Raw genomic sequence first — 22,111 nt, 5'->3', positions numbered from 1 at the left:
GTTACACACCATGTTTAATGTTTCTGTTTCAAGCAACACTAAAAATGGTGTGTGGATGTATCGGTATAAGAAAGAATTTGCCTTCCACGACCTGAGGTCAACCTAAAGCAATGACAGCCAATGAAGTAATTTTGCAATTGGAGTCTTTGTTGTAATGTAGGAAACACGGCAGTCAATTTGTGCACAGCAAGGCCCCACAAACAGCAATGGAATAATTGGCTAGTTCATCTCTTTTAGGTGTTGCTGAGCGATAAATGTTGGGCAGGACTCTGGGAGAACTCCCCGTCTCTTCCTCGACTAGGGCCCTAGGATCATTCATGTCTAGCCGAGAGGGGTGACAGTTTAACATCTCATTCGAAAGACAGTTCCTTAGTACTGCACTGAAGAGTCAGCTACATTATCTGCTCTAGCTTGGGGTTACAGCAAACCCTCTGCAGAAAAGCTTGAACTCACAACCTTCTGACTCAAATGCAAATGTTACCACTGAACCACGGCTGACACCCAGCATGATATTACAGTGGTCCCTCCACAGCAGCCTAGGAATGCTGTAATATACAAGGCATTGCTAATAACTTCAGTACCACCTTAAGATATGGTTCATGGGACATTGCTGGTGACAGTTTCCCACTAACAGAAAACATGATCGGCATGTTTTTATATTGTTGAGCTGTGCAGATCTTTCTGTCACACATGGGAAGGTCCGTGGTCAAACAATTAGCTGTGATTGTGACTTCCACAACTGTGTACTTCAATTAAAAGCTGTTTTGCAGTATAAAGGCAAGTTGAGACAAACCAGGTATGAACCGATAACAACTGGAATATAACTGGACTTTGCTTTATCCAGTTTTCAGATTATCAGAATTATGTGTTGACTGGCTGTGTAAAAGACAATCCCATGATGGAACGCTCTGTGGCTTTGTGTAATGGGATCTCACAGTGGGTCCAGCTTATGGTTCTCAGCAGACCTACACCACAGCTACGAGCTGAAGTCTTCACCAAGTTTATTCGTGTGGCTCAGGTATGGAAGGCACTAGTGCGTCTTGCCAGATATGCAGTTAATGTTGCTTGGCCACCATTACTGTCACAGTAATTGATTAGAATATTTTGTCAGATTAGTTTGAGTGTATACAAGGCTTAATTGTTAACCCAGAAGTCCATAAAGTAAATAAAATCACAAATCCAATTTGTTTTACTGGTCCCCCATCTATGTGCATCATGGATGGATATTGATAGACTGAGACAAAGAAATCCAATTAAGATTTGCTTTATCCATGTTTTGGTTGTATCAAGTATTCTGATGTACTGTAATGGTCCAAGGTTGCACTTATAGCAGCAGCGGTATTCATTATTAATTATTCACATCATTGGAATAAAGTGACAGATCATACTGAGTCAGAAACTCATTCAACTTTGAGAACCAAGTACAATATGTAAAACTGTGAAGAACACTGTCCAAACAAAGATTACAACAAAAGATAAAAGATTAAATTCTCATTGGACCATAATTATAACTTAGCAAGGGAATTTTTCTTTAAGATTACACACACAGGAAAATATGTACCCTTAAGTATTTCAATAGATTATATATTTTACTGTTTTGAATCCAGGTGGAGGTGTTAATTATGGGTTGCAGTACAGTAGACCTGAATCATTCATTGTTGTGCCATTCTTCTCATTTGATTTAGAATGCATTGTCATCTTGCCTTCTCCACAGAAACTCCAGCAGCTGCAGAACTTTAATACACTAATGGCAGTGGTTGGAGGTTTGTGTCATAGCTCAATTTCCAGACTCAAAGAAACAAGCGCCTGTGTCCCTCATGATGTTAATAAGGTTGGTGCTTTTCTTGAGTGTCTGCCACCTGTTATAGAGACTAATCTTCACTGCATTTTGTGATGTTGCAAGGCTGTTTGCTACTCCAGTAAATTTGTTGAACATTGCAAATCTGACTGACTGCAACAACTTTCGTCCCCTAAACCCTTCTCCATAGGGTGTGACTCATGCTGGGGTGCTAGCGCCATAGGCAGCAAGTGCGCTCTGATATCTTGTGGCTATTCTTCATGTATGAGCCTAGACAGTGTATACTACAAGCTATTGGACTGTGAGAGGCATTACCAACAAGCTCAATGAAGTCTTCACTGGATACCCATAGATATGGAGCTTTCAACAGGAATCTCTTAATAATAATGAATAGAAACCTGGGCTGATTTTTCCTCTTCCTAACTCAGGAGTAGTGAGGCCAATTTTTTGCCCCCCTACTATCATCCCAGTTGACAGCTTTTCTCTGTTATCTGACAGCAAAATTCCAAGAGGCCGACAACTTTTTTTCAAAAGGAGAACAAGTGCAGCAAATATTCTGGCCCCTTCGTAATTGGCAGGTACAATACAGTAATTCCATTTTGGCATAAGTGAAGTTCCATGTTCCTACCCATGTTCTGTATATACCTTAGGAGCTGTCAGTCAGTTGGAAATAAATAAGTAGAGTAACAACTAACAAAATCATTTTGCGATGACAGGATATCCGGGTTTAGCTGCCAACTGGTTAGAATATAGAGCATGAACAGGTACTAAATATGGCATCAATGCGTAGGTGAGATGATAGGTTAAATGTTCTTTCCCTGTTTATCTGTTGAACTGCAGAGTAAAAAAATTCCCACATCTTATACCCTCTATGCAAAATGACATCTTATTAAAGATGTAGTGTTATCTATTTTGTTATCTGATAGGTTAAATGTTCTTACCCTGTTTATCTGTGCAACTACAGTATAATACATGTTAAAAAAAATCCCGAGATCATATACCCTCTGTGAAAAATGACATCTTATTAAAGATTTAGTGTTATCTATTTTATGCCATCTTTTCAGTTTTAAAATTGTCTATTTGCACTGGGAAATTCTGATATAAAGTGAAGAACAGAAAAGAACATTCAACCCATCCAACATATGTCTTCATAATTAAAGCAACTTGAGTAGGAGTCTATTCAAAGGACTTCTATGTATTCTGAAAGGGTTCCCTCACTCTAGTATCTATGTTCCTATCTCCCCAAAAATAGTGTATTTATTGTATGCTCTCAAATGTATTTAGTTTTTAATTATTCAGGTGGACTTATGTTGTGGACTGAAGGCCAAGGGGATCTGAAATTGGATTGGTTACAAACAGATTCAATTATAATTCCTCATCAGTCATTGGTGTAGAAAATAAGATCCAAAAAACAAGATAAAGAAAACAAAAAATAGCAGAGAATCTTCTATGGATAGTCAGTGCCTGTTGGGAAAAACCCAGGAAGTGGATCAGGAAAAGACTCAGTCAGTAGGCTCTGCAAAGTTTTCCGGACAAACATCTGGGAACTGGTGCCCAAGTTGGGAAAGGTACTGCATTAACTAGTTAAAAACAGCCTTACTCAGAGTCAAATCTTATTGTTCAACATCCCAGACCCCTCCATCATCATCCTTGGGCATGTCTTGTCCCACCGGCAAAGGTGGGGCACAGTGGTATTATGCTGTGTGGGCTTGGCCCGGAATCCTCAGCATTGGCTTTGGACCCCGTGAAGTCTCAAGTCTTCAAGTCAAAGAAGGCAAAGGAAATTTTCTGCTGATTATCACCTAACACATCCCAATCACAATTGATCAATCAGTATTCTTCTATATTGAACATTATTTGGAGGAAGCACTGAGAGTAGCAAGGAACAGAATGTACACTGGAGGGTAATCTTCAATGTCTGTCAACAGAGCCACTGACCAGGCAATGGTACTGTGGTGACCAGGTACTGTGGCTATCAATAGCAGCATAATAGTGCACTGCCACAATCTTTAATTTCATAGCCTGACACATCCCTTACTCCTCCATCATCATCAACCTAGGAAACCGACGGAAGCTGAGTGGGGAGTTTAGAAGGGTCTGCCAGAAGGAGCACCAAGCATACTCTAGATTGAATCACCAACTACAACATAGAATTCCTGCAAGATAAACACCAAAACAGATGACTATAAGCAAAGTTAAGCCATTCCACAATCAACAGAACAAAGCAAAGCCTTACCATACCTACTGAAAAATGGTGGTGGACAATCATAGGCAGCTGATATGCTACCAACCATTTGTATTAGCGCCCAAGATGAATTTCTATGCTGTTATTTTTATCCTATGCTTTCATTGGACACTTGTTTCCCCCACAGCTGTCAAAAGGAAAACATATGCTTAAAGACAAATGGTTCATTTAAGTCAGAACATCCAAAGATACTTGTTTGAAACTCTGGGTTTTTCCACTGTAGGTGATGAATGAAATGACTGAGCTGCTTTCATCCAGTGGAAACTACAACAACTACCGACGCATGTACAGCGAATGCACAGACTTCAAGATCCCTATTCTGGGCGTCCACCTGAAAGATCTTATCTCACTACACGAAGCCTTGCCAGACTGTGTTGAAGATAACAAGATTAATGTACACAAACTGCAGACTCTCTACAACCACATCAACGAGCTTGTCCAGCTTCAGAACACCGCACCTCCTCTAGAAGCAAACAAGGACCTGGTGCATTTGCTCACAGTAGGTCTACCTTTACTCTATTAGTTGCTTGGCCCATCTCCTGATAAACAATCCTAAGGCCCACTACTAGTACAGGCAAGAAAATGGCACTCCTAACACTGGGGCATAAGGGCTTTTAAAAATGGCATGATAAATGTAGCCAAAGCACACAATTTGGGTCATTAGTTAGCGACTTGGGAACTTTTACTATGAAAAAGGCACTATATAAATGCAAGTTGTTATTGAAACAAGCTGATCAATACTATTTCTTCATAGAGTATGAAAGATATGTTCTAGAAAATATACCAATAATACAGATTCTTTAAGAGAAACTTATCAAAATGTTAGAATAGTCAGTTTTAATCCTCAAGAACAAAGTATAGATCTGTTTCTAATGTCTTGTTCAGCACAAATCCTAAGACTGATGCTGGACACTGTGAATACATTTACCAGACTGGTAACTATTGATGCTAGATTGAAATTAATCGATATTATAACTATACGATATTGAGACTAGTCAGACTGGTCACAAGCCAACCAGTTCAGAAACTCTTGATCTGCAGGTTTGGGTATTATTAATAGAACTCTTTGTTCTGATCTTCTGGAATATTTCCAAAATGTCCATCTCTTTCTCCCTTGAAGAAACCTAACCTTCTTAACCTCAAAAAAATCAATGTGAAAGCTACAAGGTAAGAAACTTTAATTACCATTCTGTTGGTAGTTCAGTTTTACTTGTGGACTCTATGTGAAAAATGCCAGTCTAGATTTTTGGATGTAATAATTTTACATCAAAATGTGCAAAGTAAAACCTTAAGGAGGTGCCATCTTCAGGAAACCCTTTTTTATTTATGTGGTTACAATTAATTTTGACATGTATCATTTTATCACAACACGTTAGCAAATTACTTACACTTTACTTCATTCCAACCAAAATGGCACGCGAGTCTTTCCTTAATATTTTTAAAAAGACTCTTCTAAACACCTTTTCCTTAAGGGCTGAGGCCTTTAAAAACTGTCAACCTTTTCCTTCTGTGGTTTATCTAAATTGCATGGCCAGCAATAAGTTGAGTAACCTATGAAATACAATGGTATAAAATGTACTTTATATGTTGTTGACTCTCTTTGACCTCACCGCACCACTTCCTTTGTGTTTCTGCAATAGCATTTAACTGAGCAGAAATCTGGAAAGATGCACTCTGAAAATTGGTGAATTTTAAATTAAAAACAATGAGCATTAATCTGATTCCACTATTCCCAGCAAATGTTATTTTCAGCAGATTCACACATTCAACCAGCTAGCTCCCTTTGTCTTTGTAGTTCTGTCTGCCGGGTTCTATGCTTGAAAAGGGAGAAGAGTGCTTGTAAAAGCACAGATTCCCAGAATCTGCCTGAAGCCTGTTCCATAACCGTTATTAAATATAATCACACAAATTCAAATAGTGTTCTTCGAATGCAGGGCCTTATTAGGGTGTATTACCCTCTGGGCAGCCCATTAAGCATGTGAAATAGAATCCAGTTACTGATTATAAATCAAAATGCTAATCAGTTACTAATACCCAGCAGCTTCAGACTGGGGACCAAGTTAAATTGCACTTGTACTCTATTTTGAATATTGTCGTTTTCCAATTATATCTGTCTATTTATTACACAATGTAATGCCTGACATCAGTCAATACTAGGCTTTATAGACACACTTTTAAAATTCATGAGATGTTGAATAACTTCTCCTTCTGCCACAAAGTGCTGATCAAAGGCCAGACAGCACTTCTCAGGGAGAAAGAGAACATTAGAGCATGAGCTGTCACCAGAACACTCTTTGTGCACCTAGCTGACTGTTCAATTGCAGTAATGGTGGAAGGTTGAGAGATGCTACCACTTTGCCTATATTCTTTGTCATAGCTGCTGGGCACAGCTGGTGAGGTGGCATAGGGTAGGGAGGAGAGGATAAAGAGATAGATTTCCATTCACCCTCACTTTGGGTATTTGGAGGAAATTACTCAAGGTAAGTAATGTGACAAGTGGCAGTATGCTTTCATGCAGCAATGAATTAGGGAAGAGTCGCACATTTAACAGCATGTGTGCATTAAACACTTGTTTTCCAGTAATGTTATTGAGTGCTTATATTGGACAATAATTTGCTGTTTGCTATGTCTGTTTAAGATGTGCTTTACCAGTGATTCTTCAGGAATATTTTCATGCTGAATACATTGGGCTGGATTTTATAGGCCCTCCAAGGAGGGGCCAGATGCGGGGGTGGGGGCAGGGGAGGAGGGGGGAACGGAGAATCGCGCCGGGTGGTGGGGGCAGAGGGCCTGTCACCTCCCCATTGCCAAGCAATCTTACCAGGGGCAGGATAGGCCAATGACTGCCTTCCCACCCAGAGGCCAATTGAGCCCTTAAGTGGCCAATTAATGGCCTCTTCCTGTCACCACTGGGATTTTACCGGTGGCGGGGGGTCCTCCGCCATGAGGGGAGGGTGCCTCATTTTACAAGGTCCCTCCTCTGTGGGCAACCTATGGCCCATGGAGGACCCCTGCTGGGTTCCATTTCATCCCCAGGGACATCCCCTCACACTGCCCCCCCACCCCTTGCGGGGCCTCCCGACTGGCCCTGGTGACCCCGACTCACCTACCTCTGGCCCAGGGTTCCATCGCGGGCCTGGGTCCAAGGCCTGTGCAGCACTGGCAGTGGCCACCGCTCCCAGTGGTGCTGCTGAGCTGCCGGCCCTCTGATTGGGCCAGCAGCTGTTGGAGGGGGGGGTTCCCCATCTTTAAAGGGACGGGGATTTCAGCTCGTCAAACTTTGATGTAAAAAGACCGGAGGGTCACTTCGGGGGAGGTGGGGGCAAGAAAAGGCTGAGGCAGGGTTCCCCCTGCCTTTTCAGCCCAGTGCTGGAAGCCCCACCTCCTACACAAAATCCAGCCTATTATTTCTCTGTGTTAAAAAAGTGCTGAGGAGCCACTCCAGCAGTAAAGTCACGACAATTAGCCGCAGTGGTCCTGGATGAGGAACGTGAATATATCAGTCAGGGTCCTGATCCCCCTACTGCTTTAGTGAATACCTGGTGAGGACAGGATCAGGCCTAAATGCAGGCAGCCCATTGGCCCTCATCATCACTGCTCATATGAAAAATGCTCACAGGGGCAAGGTCCTATTGGCCTGGGGTGAAGTCGTACCCCAGTGAGGTAGTCCAAAGAGAGGAAAGGGGAGAACATTGGAGTAGAATCAAAAGATTAGGCCGTGATAGAGATCATCTTCAGAGATATTCTGTCTCTGGGCTCTTTTAAAAGGAGCTTTTGGTGCAGTTAAATGAAGCGTGACTGCAACAGCTATCATTCTATCATAAGACATCAGTAACCGTGGTTACTGATGTTTTCTGTAGGTATTTGGTGTGGTTTGAATAATCAGTAATCATTAAATAATTAATTTAAATGAATGAGTATAACATTTCTGAATTAGCAGGTCTGTCAATTTACAATAAAGGTGCGTGTTGAAAATGAGTCATTTATATAGCGCAGTGAACTAAAACTAAAACATTAGTTTGAAACTGTTTGAAACTGCTTGTGTAACTTATATTCTGTATTATTGCAGCTTTCGCTGGACCTCTATTACTCAGAAGATGAAATTTACGAGCTTTCGTATGCACGTGAGCCAAGAAACAATAAAGTTCCAGTAAGACAGTCTCCTCATACTATTTCTATCACTTGAGATTGGTATTTCTCATTAAATGCCATGTTGTAACACCCATTACTATTGACTATCACTGTGATCATCTTGTCAGAGTCATCAATTACTCTACTTGAAAGGGCAGATGGAGAAATTTTAAAGACAATCAAATTATATTACATTCAAATCAGATGCTGTACGGCTCCTGAGAAGGTCATAACTGTTTGACATTGGGCGATAGTGTAAATCAGATGATAACAGGTCAGCTGCCTGTTATCGATAGAGATGCATAACAACAGACGGCTGATAGGATAGCATCTGTTTTGCACTATGAGCCAATGTCAAAATTATTCCCAGATAACTTCAAGTTCAGATGTGTCTGGCTATTTAAATAATGCTGCAGTACTTGCCTGTCTCTGTGCAGCATTTTTCCTGCCCAACAGGGGGTGATCCAAATTAAGCCAGTTTAGGATAGTTCACTGACTACCTGTTTGAAAATGTCCGTCTCCTTGAAAACAAAATGGCATAACCATGTTCAGAGATATTTCTGCATAATTGTCCAACAATTTATCCACCTTCATAGCAATCTTATTATTAACACAATTATTGGGTGTGCAACTGTCAGTATAACTGTTGTGGCAAAGGTAGTTTTTGGTCTATTTTTCATATAAAAGAAAAGCTGTGGGAGTAATGAGAGACAGCCTGTGGAAGTCTACTTATGAGGCTGATCCTTTGTGTTCATATTTGCTGGGGATCTAGAAATGGTGTACATGTACTGCTCCGCATCTAGTTAAGAGGTGGGTGATGAGTCTGAATCTCTGGAGACTATTGTTGAGTCTGCATTATGTAGGTGTCTACAGTTGAAAAGTACTTTCTGTATTCCTGCTAGTTTTGTCGTGAATAGATTTCAGTCAGTCTCATGGAATAATGTGCATGTGTCTAGTAGTGCTGTGGCTTCAGTTTCAGAAATCAGAGACCCAACTTTGAGATCTACCAAATTCCAAATAAACTCATTCTAGATGGATGATCAATATATCAAATAGTATTACCTAATATTTACAGCAGAAAACAGACCATTCAGCCCAACAGGACCATGCTGGAGTTTATGCTTCTCACATAAGCCTCCTCTACCTTCCTTCATCTAACCCCATCAACATATCCTTCTATTCCTTTCTCTCATTTTTGTCCAGCTTCCCTTTAAATTCATCTATGCTAGTTACCTCAGTTACTCATTGTGATAGTGAGTTCCACATTCTAACCACTCTCTGTGTACAGAGGTTTCTCCTGAATTCCTTTATTGCCTTGTTATTGCAAATTAAATATCTTTGAGAAATGTGTTTGCTGTACTTTTTCTTAATCTACCAGTGCTTAATAAAACTAGATATTCTAGTCCATTCCCACTATTGCACTTATCTAGCTTCCCCTTCAATGCAACTACGCCATTTGCTTCGACTACTCCTTCCAGTGAGTTCCACATTCTAACCATTCTCTGGGTAAAGAACTTTCTCCTTAATTCCATTTTGGATTTATTAGTGACAACCTTATATTCATGGCCCCTAGTTTTGGTCTCCCAACAAGTGGAAACATCATCTTTACATCTGTCAAACACTTTCATAATCTTAAAAATTTATCAGGTCATCCCTACAGTCTTTTTTCTGGAGAAAAGAGCCCCAGCTTGTTCAATCTTTCCTGATATTTGTAACCTCTCATTCCTGGTATCATTCTAGTAAATCTTATTTTCACCTTTTCCAGTGCCTCTATATCCTTTTAATAATATGGAGACCAGAACTATTTACAGTACTCCAAGTGTGGTCTAAGGTTCTGCACAAGTTTAGTATAACTTCTCTGCTTTCAATTTTATCCCTCGAGAAATTAACCTCAGTGCTTTTTTTTATTAGCTTTATTAACTTATGTTACATTTAGTTATTTGTGTATCTACACCTCCAGATCCCTCTGCTCCTCTACCCCATTTAGACACATTTTCCAAGGAGTATGCACCTCCTTATTCTTCCTACCAAAATTAACAACTTCACACTTAACCAAATTGAAGTTCATGTCAATTACACACCCATTCTACAAATTTATTAATGTCTTCCTGTATTTTGTTGCAGTCCTCTGTATTAACTGCACCTCCCAATTTGGTGGTGTCTACAATTTCTGAAATTGTGCTTCTGACTTCCAACTGCAGATCGCTTAAATAGTCAACAACAGTGGTCTCAGCATTGATCCTTGTGGAACACCAATTCCTGCCTTTGCCAATCTGAGTAGCTACCTTTAATTCCTACTCTCTGTTTTCCGTTTTGTAGCCAGCTTGCTATCCGTTCTACTACTTGTCCCCTGACTCCACATGTTCTGAACTTAAGTCATGAGTCTAATATGCAGTACTTTATCAAAGGCCTTTTGAAAATTCAAATATGTTATGTCCACTGCATTAACCTTTATCTACCTTTTTGTTACTTCAAATAATTCAATAAGGTTTTTACAACATCAATGATAGTTGATAGTTTCATGGCACCATTACTGAAACTAGCTTTCAACTCCAGATTTGTGAAAATTAATTGAATTTAAATAAAAACAGCTGCCATGGTGGGATTTGAGACCATGTCCCCAGGGCATTAGCCTGGGCCTCTGAACTACTAGTTCAGTGACATTACCACCACGCCACCATCTCTCCACCACTTGTTATCTTAAATGTCATTATATCATTCTTAATCTCTTTTTCCATTGTCATGTCCAACAAGTTAGTTTCCCTGGAAATACTGAGGCAAAGTAATTACTTAATATTTCTGACATTTCACTGTCATTACCTAATGAGTTAATCATATGTAACCCTTAATGACCCCATCCCGGTCCTGGTTTTTCTTTTGTTATTTATGTATATAGGAATAATTTACTATCTCTTTTCATATTCCTTGATAATTTAATTTCTATATAAAATTAGAAACTGCTGCAAGATAAATTTATAACAAATTGATTAATTACTTCGCAACTAATGCGTGCAATAAAAAGGAAAATCTGCTTCATTACTTATCGAAGATGATAATTTAGAACAGGGAAAGATGCTGCAAGTAGTGACACTTGGCACAAGTAACTTAAGATTGACATTTAATAAATATTGCAGAAAACAAATTTTGTTCGATATTTTCTCAGATTGTCAGAACTGCAAACTGATTAAAGTATCCAACAATCATATCAACATTTGAACATGTGTTTTTCCCATAGAGGGCTTGCAATTCAAAAATAACTAATAGCTTTTTATGATTGTATCATTTAGCCAGCAACACCTTGCAAGCCACCTGTAGTAGCAGACTGGGCCCCAGGAGTATCAACAAAGCCTGATCCCAAGACCGTCAGTAAACATGTTCAGCGGATGGTAGATGTAAGTTTTTCCTGATGACAATGCTATGCTATATATCTATTTACTAGCTTTCTTTTCATAGTTATAATACGTAGTCATTACTGACTCAATTTCTAAAGGGACAGTACAGCTACATCATGTATCCAGCATTAAGCAACACAATATTTCTTTACAAAACATTTATTCTCAAAGGTACAGATTTTTATTCAGATTGAACAGAAAGAATGTTCAACTTTCCCAGGACTCAGTTTCCATTGTAAGGAAAGCACTGAGCATTAGAGAAGCTTCCCAACAAAAGGGAAGGAAAATCAGACCATGAATTCTAACATCTGGGATGAGAACAGAAAATGCCTGAAATACTCAGCACATCTGGCAGCAACTGTGTAGAAAAAAACAAGAGTTCATGTTTCAGGTCTGATGACCTTTCACTGCTGACAGTCATTAAAGGCAGGTTTAGCCACTGTTCCACCTTTTGTTGTTTGAAAGCTGAATTTATGGTAAACTTTGCACTGGCGATTGGCATTACAACATTCCCAGTAAACAGTTTTGACACTTCGGTGGTCATTTTACCAGAGAAGAATATGAGAATGTGCATAATGTGTACAGACTTTGTCTGTCATGAGTCATCAGATCAATGACGTCAGAAGGATTACAAACAGCAACAGAACATTATAATAAAAAGTAATTTGCATATGGCTGTACAGAGCCTTGTGCCTGTAAATAGTTCTGCGGCATCTTGATGGTCCAGTGTACAAGTGTTCAAGGGGAAATCATTGTTATAGAGACAGAGTTGGATAAGCTGGGTGCCATGATCAGTTGCATGTGACACAAGTAACATCATTTAGTCATCTGCCAACCGAAGGAGAAAGCTTTCCTATCATCTTTAACTGGGCAACAATGCCCTTTAACATCTATATGAACATAATTAATAATATTATTCATGATTGCCCATTTGCATTATTAGACCATTTGATGTATTTATTCTTTTCCTTATCCTATGCAGTCTGTCTTTAAAAATTACGACCATGATCAGGATGGCTACATTTCCCAAGAGGAATTTGAAAAGATTGCTGCCAGTTTTCCATTTTCCTTCTGTGTGATGGACAAAGATTGGTAGGTACAGAAATTTCAGAATGGTATAAAATATTGCAACGATGTGACAGCAAGCATCAAAATGTTATAAATAAATGTTATAAATTAATAATATAAATCCCCATCCAAGCCATAAACCCATCCTAACTTGGAAATATATCGCCATTTCTTCACTGTCGCTGCATCAAAATCCTGGAACTCCCTCCCTCCCTAACAGCATTGTGGGTGTATCCCCAACAGATGGACTGCAGTGGTTCAAGAAGGCAATTAAGGATGGGCAACAAATGCTGGCTTTTCCAGTGACGCCCACATCCCCTGAAATGAATTAAAAAAATTATTTTTGCACACTTTATAGAATTGTATAGCACAGGAGGAGGCCATTCGGCCAATTAGTTTGTGCCAGCTCTTTGAACAATCTATTTAATTAGTCCCACTTCCTTGCTCTTCCCCCATAGCTCTGAAAACTTTCCCTATTCAAGTGCTTATGAATTTGCTTATGAAAATTACCATTGGGCCAGAATTTTCTGGCAAAATAATGGCAAGGTAAAGGTGCATGTCATTATTAGTGTGTTAAAAAAAATCTAGCAGTTTATGGCAAGAAAGAAATATGCTGTGAATTGCGAATCACCACAAATTGCTGAATGATTTATGCCACAGATAGTTCACAATCAATTTTCCAATGAGTTTCAACAAATTGCTGGATTTGCCTTGTAAATACAAATTAAATTTACCACAGAAGGTTAGGACTGATATTTCATGACATAAGGACTCTTTTAATGATGTGATATGTGTTCCTGGAATGTCAGTGTGTCAGCTTTGGCTCAGTTGGTAGCATTTTTACCTCTGAGTCAGAAGATTGTAGGTTCCATTCAGGAGGCTTGAGCACAAAATTCTAGCCTGATATTCTGGTGCAGTACTAAAGGAGATGCTATCCTTCAGATGGACATAAAAGACCCCATGGCACTATTTTGAAGAAGAGTGGGGAAGTTATCCCCAGTGTCCTAGCCAATATTTATCCCTCAAATCAATATCAAAGAACAGATATTTGGTCGTTATCCTATTGCTATTTGTGGGAGTTTGCTTTGTCCAAATAGGCTGTCATGTTTCCTACATTACAACTTCAAATGTACTTCATTGGCTGTAAAAGGTCTTAGGCCTTCCTGAGGTCATAAAAGGCACCATATAGTTGCAAGTCTTTCTTTTCTTTCACTCAACCTCGGAGGCCCAGAAAGGGAATAATTGAAACTGTGGAGTCTCACTCCTGCAGATAGTAAATTGTTCCTAGAGGTTTTTTTAAAGTTTTATATACTTAAAAAAAAATTCTTTCTTTTCCTTTCTGTCCGTCATTTTCCTCACTCTCAGTCCAATCTTTACATTCTTTCTCTTTATTTCTCTTTCTGTATCTAATTTGATTCTAATTCACCCTATTTCCATTTCCATTGTAAGTCTGTTTCTTTCTTAATCCCTAAATTTTATTGCTCAAGGAGATATCATTCAGCAAGGTCCCAAATGCCACAATTATCAATGCGTGCTTCCAGCAATTTGAAGCGTAAACATTGTTTGAGTTGAATGGTGAGGAAAAACAACCAGCTCGCAGGACATGCCATGAGATGCCCCACTCCAGCAAATTCTGGCTCATTGACTCCACTTCTAACATCCTTTCAGGCAGTACATTCCAGATCATTTACTTGCTGAGTAAAAAAGATCTCTTCTCCCTGACGACAGGTCATTGACCTGAAACATGAACTCTGTTTCTCTATCTATAGATGCTGTCTGACCTGTTGGGTATTTACAGCATTTTCTTTTTTTTATCTCCTCTTTCCCCCTGGTGCTTTTGTCAATTATTTTAAATGTGTCCTCTAGTTATCGACTCTCCTGCCAGTGGAAACAGTTTTTCCCTAACTACTCTATCCAGACCCTTCATAATTTGGAATACCTCAACTAAATCTCCCCTTAACCTTCTCTGTTCAAAGGAAAACAATCCCAGCTGCTTTAGTCTCCCCATTCTTGTATTTACTTCTAAATTGGCTGTGCTAGAACACATAAAAAGCTGTAATTGAGATGATTTATGTATATAGTCCCTTCTGTAATTTTTTGGAGCACTAAATGACAAAGTATTAATTTCTAAAATTCACAAATATAGACGCGACTCACCAATCTCACCAACTGTGCTACAGAAGATTCTAACCACACAAAAATGAACCAATTTATATGCAAAGCAACAAAAAGACATACTAAATTAACAAAGGTCTAGTTGACTAGTTAACATGAACCAACTCATTATACACACTAGAGGGTAGAGTATTTTGCAGGGCACATTACTCATAGGCTTGTAATTGTAATGCTGGACACTAGAGAAAAAAGATTCTGAAATACACCACTTCCAACAGAATGTTTTGTATTCATGCACGTTTATTAGTCTAAAAACAAAACCACTCTCTTATTTGGCATCACTGAAACAGGAATATATCTGACAGAATATCTTTAAACATGGATTTTCAAGATGTTCCCAGTAAGCCAGTCATCACTGCAAAAATTATTTCCATCAGAAATGTATTTGAAGGGATTTTCTAATTCTCTCTTTATAATGCAGAAATACCTCTTGAAGCAGCTCCCACAATGTGTTTCCTGGTGTCCTAGAACATAGCACATTTACAATGCATGAACAACTGTTGAAAAGGCACGATACATTTTTGGTCTGCGGACTTTTGTCAGTTTTGGGAAAGAACTATGCAGGCTGACATTGCGAAAACTACATTTCTGGTTTATATGGACAGTCTGAAATCTAAATCCACCAATGGTCAGGAACCTATCAATGTGCAGCATTGAGTGTACTTATGTTTGCTATTGATGACACTGTACCTTATCACCACAGGAGGTATAAAACAATACCTCCTGAAGTGGCACTCCGTGCTACCAAGGCACTAGCATCACCTCATTTATATTACACTGCACCTATCAAAGCTGGCGGTGACTGCACCCATGAAAGCCAAAGTTACAAATGCAACCAATACTCCTTTACTCTCAGAAAGAAACATATAGAATGTAATATTTGAAGTGCATAACTTTTGATACCTCCTTAGACTAAACCAGCATCATCAGTATGCAACACTGGGTGCTTCCTGAATTTGACCACAAACAGTTGCTAAATTACAGGTTTGCCAGTGGCAGCATTGTTTCATTGTATTGTTAGTTGTGAATTATTTAAAATGTTATGGAAATCATGGTGTGCAGTGATCATTGTACAATAAATGATTAATAATTTGAATAAAGATTGAAACAATCTATTCTCTATCCACTACCACTTTTAATAGAATTCTTTTTACAGAACTCCTATTTGTGTCATTCCACATTTGTGCAAGGCCTTTAGCAATGAAAAATTCTAATTTTTACAGTGAAGGACTAATAAGCAGAGAGGAGATTACAGCCTACTTCATGCGGTCCAGCTCCATCTTCTCAAAGTCAGTCCTTGGCTTTCTGCATAATTTTCAGGAGACAACATATCTGAAACCAACTTTCTGTGACAACTGTGCTGGATTTGTAAGTCAGTTTCGTCTATAGTCTGTTGGTTTGTGAGATGTCACAGGGTCAGATATACAGTACCCACTCTTGATTATTGAGAAATTTTCCATAAATATTTTATGTGAATGTAGCCAGAAAAAGTCATAAAGTCTTGATGAAGGTAGCTTTTCTATTCATTTGACTAATGGGTTCAGTAGTCTAATGGTTATGGTACTTAACTAGAAACCCAGAGGTCAAATCTCACCATGGTAAGTAGGGAAGTTGAATTGAATACATCTGGTAATTTGTAGGCTAGCACCTAAACATTATCAGGAGAGCTGCCAGATTGTTGTCTAAACCCAACGGGGTGTCCTTCAGGGAAGGGAAGTTGTCACCAGATGGGTTGCAGGGGTTCAAGAAGGTGGCTCACTACTACCTTCTCAAGGGCAATTAGCTTGGGCAACAAATTCTGGCCTTGCCAGCAATGCTGACATCCTATGAAAGAATTTTTAAAAACCTATACCCTGTCTGACCTACACGTGACTCTAGACCCACACTACGGGCAGAATTTTGTTCTGCCCTTGAGGTGGGTATGGAGGCAGGTGGGCAAACAAAATGTCAGGGGGTGCTGTTCCCCATATTGACAAGGTCCCCTGCTATTTTGTCCAGGATGGAGAAGGCCCGGGATGCCCTTCCCGCCCCAGGACAATTGAGGCCCTTAAGTGGCTAATTAATGGCCACTTAAGGGCCTCCTTGTCTACATCTCAATTTCGTGGAAAGCGGAGGGGCCCACTGCCATGGGGAGATGCCTCCAGGTAAGGCCTGGCAGCCTCCTAGCAGGGTCGGATGGGTCCCTCCACTGGTGGCAATCCAGGTCCCCCGGAGGGCTGCTTGGTGGTGATCGCCACCCCCTTTCCCCCCCCACCCACTCCCCAAGGAAGACAATCCCCCAACCCTCATCAACACCCCCATTACCCTGTCGCTGAGGCCTACCAGAATGGCCCCACCAACCCTAACCCCACTCACCTGTGCAGGGGTCTCCTGCAGTCTTCAGTCCTGCAGTACCAGCAATGACCACTGCTCCTGGTGGTGTTGCCGGGTCTGCAGAGCTGTCAGCCTTCCGATTGGCCAGCAGCTCTGGAGGCGGGAGCTTGTTCCTTAAAGCGATGGCAACTGCCTGCTGTTAAATGGCTTCAGGGGTCCGAAGGAGGCCCGAGGTGGGGTCTCCCCCAGTCTTCTGGCCCATCGCTGGGATCCCTGTCACCAGAATAAAATGCAGCCCTATATTTTTGATATTTAATGCCCTCAGAGCAAATAGGGATGAGAAATATATGCTTCTGACTACATTCCAAGAACAAATTTTTAAAAACTTTTTTGCCCTCAATTTTCTGAAAAAGATTTAATACTCTCCGTTTTGTCAAATTGTAATATTCTCAAAAGTAAAATGACATCTTTTTTTCTTTTCAGATCTGGGGTGTTATAAAACAAGGATACAGATGCAGAGGTAAATGAGATTTTAAAAAGCATGTTTCAATTATGCCAAGGGAGCTTAGTATTTCATCATAATCATGGGAAACTAATTCAGATGGATCAGTGAAATTGCTGGATTAATGGATTTACAATTACAAACAATCATACAAATTCGTTTTACTATTTTCAATGTTCTTATAGACAGAGTTATAAAATTTGCTTGAGCAAATAATCCAGATTGAGAAAACACTGTTTCTAGATGATGTTCCTCCAGAAAACTGCAATTTAAGAACTTACCGAAATCAAACAATTTACAACAATAATCTTTTGTGGATGTGTGAATGTTTAATTCTGTTTTAAACAAAGCATACAAAGTAAGAATTGATGACCATAATCTAACCACAATTTTTAAGTCAACATTGTCAGCAACATTACAAAATCCAAAGCATCTGCACAAATAATGCTTAATCTGTTAACCAACAACTTGATGTAAACCCTAACTACCAAACATTAAAAGGCTCAATAAAACAGGATTTCTGTTTTATTAATGAAAATATAAATTTAAAAAAATTATTGCAATGGTCTTGAAAAAATAAAGTTAGCCTGGCTGATGAGTTGAATGGTTATCTTTAAATTAGGAAGAGAAGATTTTGTATCACTCATATTATCATCCCCGACTGACTATATCAGGCTTATATTTTTAACAATCCCTCCTTTGCCTATGTATGTTAAGAATTCCCCAACCAGGGATTTAGCTGCAACAATTTGGGTGATTGGGCCAAACAAAATGCTTTGACTGATCACAGAGTTGCTGAAAATGTTGTGTTACACCAATGTGTTGTGCTGAATGATAATTTTCTTTGGTTCACTGACTGGAGATCTGAATTAATATTTTTTAAAAGACAAGTTGCCCGCAAAGTCATCCTTTTAGCTTAAGATGATCACCTAATTTGCAACACTGTATCCTACACTGCAATGCTTGTGAGGTGAGAGGCGAAATATCTGCTAAGTCCTCAGCAAGAACCAAGACCCAGGAAGTTTAAAGGAACTACCTGTTCTCTCAGCAAGAAGAACAAATACTGCTAACTGCTATGTTTGAATCACTGAGTGACTGTCATGTGACAAGCCCCTCCCCATCTGTGGTTTTAGGCTGGTGTTTTCACTGCAACAGAGGACAAGCAACTGAACTCTGACATGAGCAGATCCTAAGTGGGGGTCCCTCTCTCTCTCTCCATTCCAGCTTGTAAGCTTTCAAATCCTGCTTGTTTACTGACCATCTTTGCATACTCTGGCTACAATCTGAAACCCTGTTGGAGGAAATCATCCACATAGCTATGTCCAAGAGACTCAACGAACCAGTTTCTACCTCTTCAAACTAAAAGCCTCAGGACCACTGAATTCAGCTAGAAGTCAGCCGAATCACCAAATGCCACAGACTGTATACCCTTTTTTTGTATGGACTGTAACTCAACCATCTACCTTTCTTTACTCTGTAACCTATTTGTGTGCATGTAAACCTCCAGTGTGTGTGTGAGAGTGAAAGTTGGCGCATTTTGTTATTTTATTAGTTTGGCTTAGGTACAATAAAGTTAACCTCTTTTTTTGTTAACTCAAGAAAACCTGTCCAATTGGTTCTTGTTATGATCATAGCAACTAAGTCATCAAACACCTACTGAATTGGCCAGTACATCCACTTCAAGAAAGAAGTGGTCTAACAAGGAGAGGGAAAAGAGGGAGGCCCTTCAACCCCTCCTCACTTGACCATAATAGTTGGCTTAAGATCACTTGGTGGGCGTGTGATGGGGGGAAATCAAAATGTGTGCTCAGCAATGGTGTATTTTTTAGAATAGTCTTATCATCTCAGCATTAGGAATATGAAACCCAGACCAGACTGATGGGATGAAAGTCTTTCACTGTTTTCTGAAAAAATCTAAAGTAAAATAAGATTGTGCACTTGCAAACCAATTCTTAACTTGTGTGACTTCACTGTGCAGAACCATCCATTAATGCACTTTACGGGAATTTAACAGACAATCCAAGCTGAGAAGTCAATGGAGAGGCCAGCTAGCCGTTAATGTGGAGAAAATAAATCCTAATAATGCTTTCAGAAGATCTTGTAGAGGTGGCTTTCTTTTACAAGTACTTCGACATTCAAGAAGGCATGAGTGATGAGTTTTAAGAAAATTAAGATACATCACTCCCAAAATTATGTATGTGTAAGGATTACAAGTTTATAGGTACTGAGAATGTGGAATTGCCTTTAAATTAGCAAGTAGATCATTTGAAAAAGGAATACTGAACATTTAATTGATAAAATAAAATCTAAGCCTTTGTTCTAAAATTGTACAACATGGTATGGGGCAACATTATTACAATTACCATACAGAACAGCAAGAACCTTTTGTGATTCTTGTAGCTGCTCAAAGCAACTTCACGCTTTGCAAAGAACAAATAGTTGGTGCCCATTGTCTGAGCATGAAAGAGTGGGAATTTATAACTGCAGTAAATCTTTCAATTGCATATGTTCCAGCACATTTTAACTGTCAAATTTCCATCCCTATTCCCAACCTTTTTGAACTTAACTTCTTGTGAGTTTGTGCTGATGTCAAATAGCTTCCTTTTCTGTTTGCAGATTGTGGTATGAACTGTCACAAACAGTGTCGAGACCTGGTGGTCTTGGAATGCAAAAATAGACCCAAGACCACAGATACCAGTCCACCATCAAGCTCCACTCCCACTGCACTCTGCCCTGCAGGAACCAAAGGCCTCAACACTGGTAATATTACACTTTCCACAGCATTGTACTATTAAACTTTTAAAATTATAACCATTTCTAAACATTAATATATTGAGGATTTAAAATTTAACATTGATTTGGATAAAAGATGCATAACTTTGAGTACTGATTATTCCAGGTACTTGACAGATTGTAAGTGCTTTCCTTTGTTAAACACCTACAAAAAATATTTGAGAGGGTTTTAATGATGGCTATTATACAGAAGATTAAAAAAGCAGACATCTTTCTGAATATTATTTTCTATTTTGTTGTATTTTATATTATCGTTTGAAATTGTCTAAGAGTAACCTAGTACATAATCTTAATAGTTTTTCTGCCCATCTTGGCCTGTCCAGGCCACAAACTAGTACCAGCCGAGAATTCAAGCTGGTGGGGAACTTGCTCTTAGATCGCTGCCAGTGCCATTCTGAAACTAGCTGCAAGAGGCGCATAAAAGTGATCCTTTCCACTCTGATTTTCCCTCTGTTATTGCTGAAGCACTTAATGTTTTCCCGCAGCAATGCAACGACCTTTAGGAACCTGGCGGTATTGGGAATGGCGGCAGTAGTCCTTTCCAATCAGTTTGTGTTATCGTGTGTAGGCATCTTAATTCCCTGAGCTGCCCATAGTACTAGACAGAGTTGCTTTTCAATACTTGCCCAAGGTTATAGTTCAGTTAGCAATAGAGATAATGGCTTGAGGTAAAACAAAGTCACAGTTTGGAGACTTTTATCTTATCTATTGTGAACAAAAGGACAGCTTCTTGACCACTGTCTCAACCAGTTCCTGAAAACTCCCTTCTTAAAATAAGAACACGGGTATTCGTGGACTAGAAAAGACCAAGGTTGATTTAGCCTTCTGCCATCCTGCTAGTCACATGATCGAATGATAATGCAGTTGTTGACTGATCAAATCTACACCACAATCAATTACACACCACAGATAACAGATTTCAGCCTGCATGTGGATACTGGCGTATTTTTTACAACTACTTCTTGTATAATTTTTTGAAAATTTACAGAATTAATCATGCCAAAAACCCCGTTGTTTTTCTACATTTTGAGCTCTAGAAATGTTGACATTGTTGGGTCATTAATAGCATAAAGCATTTAAAAGAAAGCTCCACATTCCAAAATGGAGTTGTGAAAGAACTGCTCAGAGATCATTTTTTTTTATTACACCTTCTTGGAATGTGAGCATTGCTGGCAAGGCCAAAAATTATTACACATCACTAATTGACTTTGAGCAGGAGATGAGCCGCCTTCTTAAACTGCTTCTTAAACTGCTGTAGTCCATCTGGTGCAGGTACACCCACAGTGCTGTTAGGGAGGGCATTCCAAGATTTTGACCCAGCTATAGTGAAGGAACGGCGATATAGTTCCAAGTCAGGATCATGTGTGACTTGGAGGGGAATTTATAAGTGGTGGTGCACCCATGCATCTGCTGCCCTTGTTGTTCTAGGTGGTAGAGGTCACAGGTTTGGAAAGTGCTGTCGAAGGAGCTTTGGCAAGTTGCTGCAGTGTATCTTGTAGATGGTACACACTGCTGCCACTGTGCACCGGTTTTGGGGAGGAGTAAATGTTTAAGGTGGTGGATGAGATTCCAATCAAGGGGGCTGCTTTGTCTGGATGTTGTCGAGCTTCTTGAGTGTTGTTGGAGCTGCACTCATCCAGGCAAGTGGAGAGTATTCCATCACACTCCTGACTTGTGCTTATAGATAGATGGTG

General features: G+C 39.6%; 1 protein-coding gene across 5 annotated transcripts in view; it reads left to right on the top strand.

Annotated features, from left to right (window-relative positions):
- LOC137373881 (RAS guanyl-releasing protein 1-like) overlaps positions 1-22,111 on the top strand; it is a 96,756-nt gene that overhangs the window by 61,034 nt on the left and 13,611 nt on the right. For all 5 annotated transcript variants that reach the window (XM_068039408.1, XM_068039411.1, XM_068039410.1 and 2 more), the window contains 9 exons: positions 845-1,018; positions 1,715-1,831; positions 4,267-4,542; positions 8,113-8,193; positions 11,462-11,566; positions 12,549-12,658; positions 16,033-16,177; positions 17,606-17,642; positions 20,241-20,384. In XM_068039408.1, the coding sequence (XP_067895509.1) occupies positions 845-1,018; positions 1,715-1,831; positions 4,267-4,542; positions 8,113-8,193; positions 11,462-11,566; positions 12,549-12,658; positions 16,033-16,177; positions 17,606-17,642; positions 20,241-20,384 (1,189 nt within the window). The remainder of the gene's footprint in view (positions 1-844; positions 1,019-1,714; positions 1,832-4,266; positions 4,543-8,112; positions 8,194-11,461; positions 11,567-12,548; positions 12,659-16,032; positions 16,178-17,605; positions 17,643-20,240; positions 20,385-22,111) is intronic.

The sequence above is a fragment of the Heterodontus francisci genome, chromosome 9 (genome assembly GCF_036365525.1).
Source record: "Heterodontus francisci isolate sHetFra1 chromosome 9, sHetFra1.hap1, whole genome shotgun sequence".
Classification (NCBI taxonomy): domain Eukaryota; kingdom Metazoa; phylum Chordata; class Chondrichthyes; order Heterodontiformes; family Heterodontidae; genus Heterodontus; species Heterodontus francisci.
This window is presented reverse-complemented; position numbering and strand designations above follow the sequence as displayed.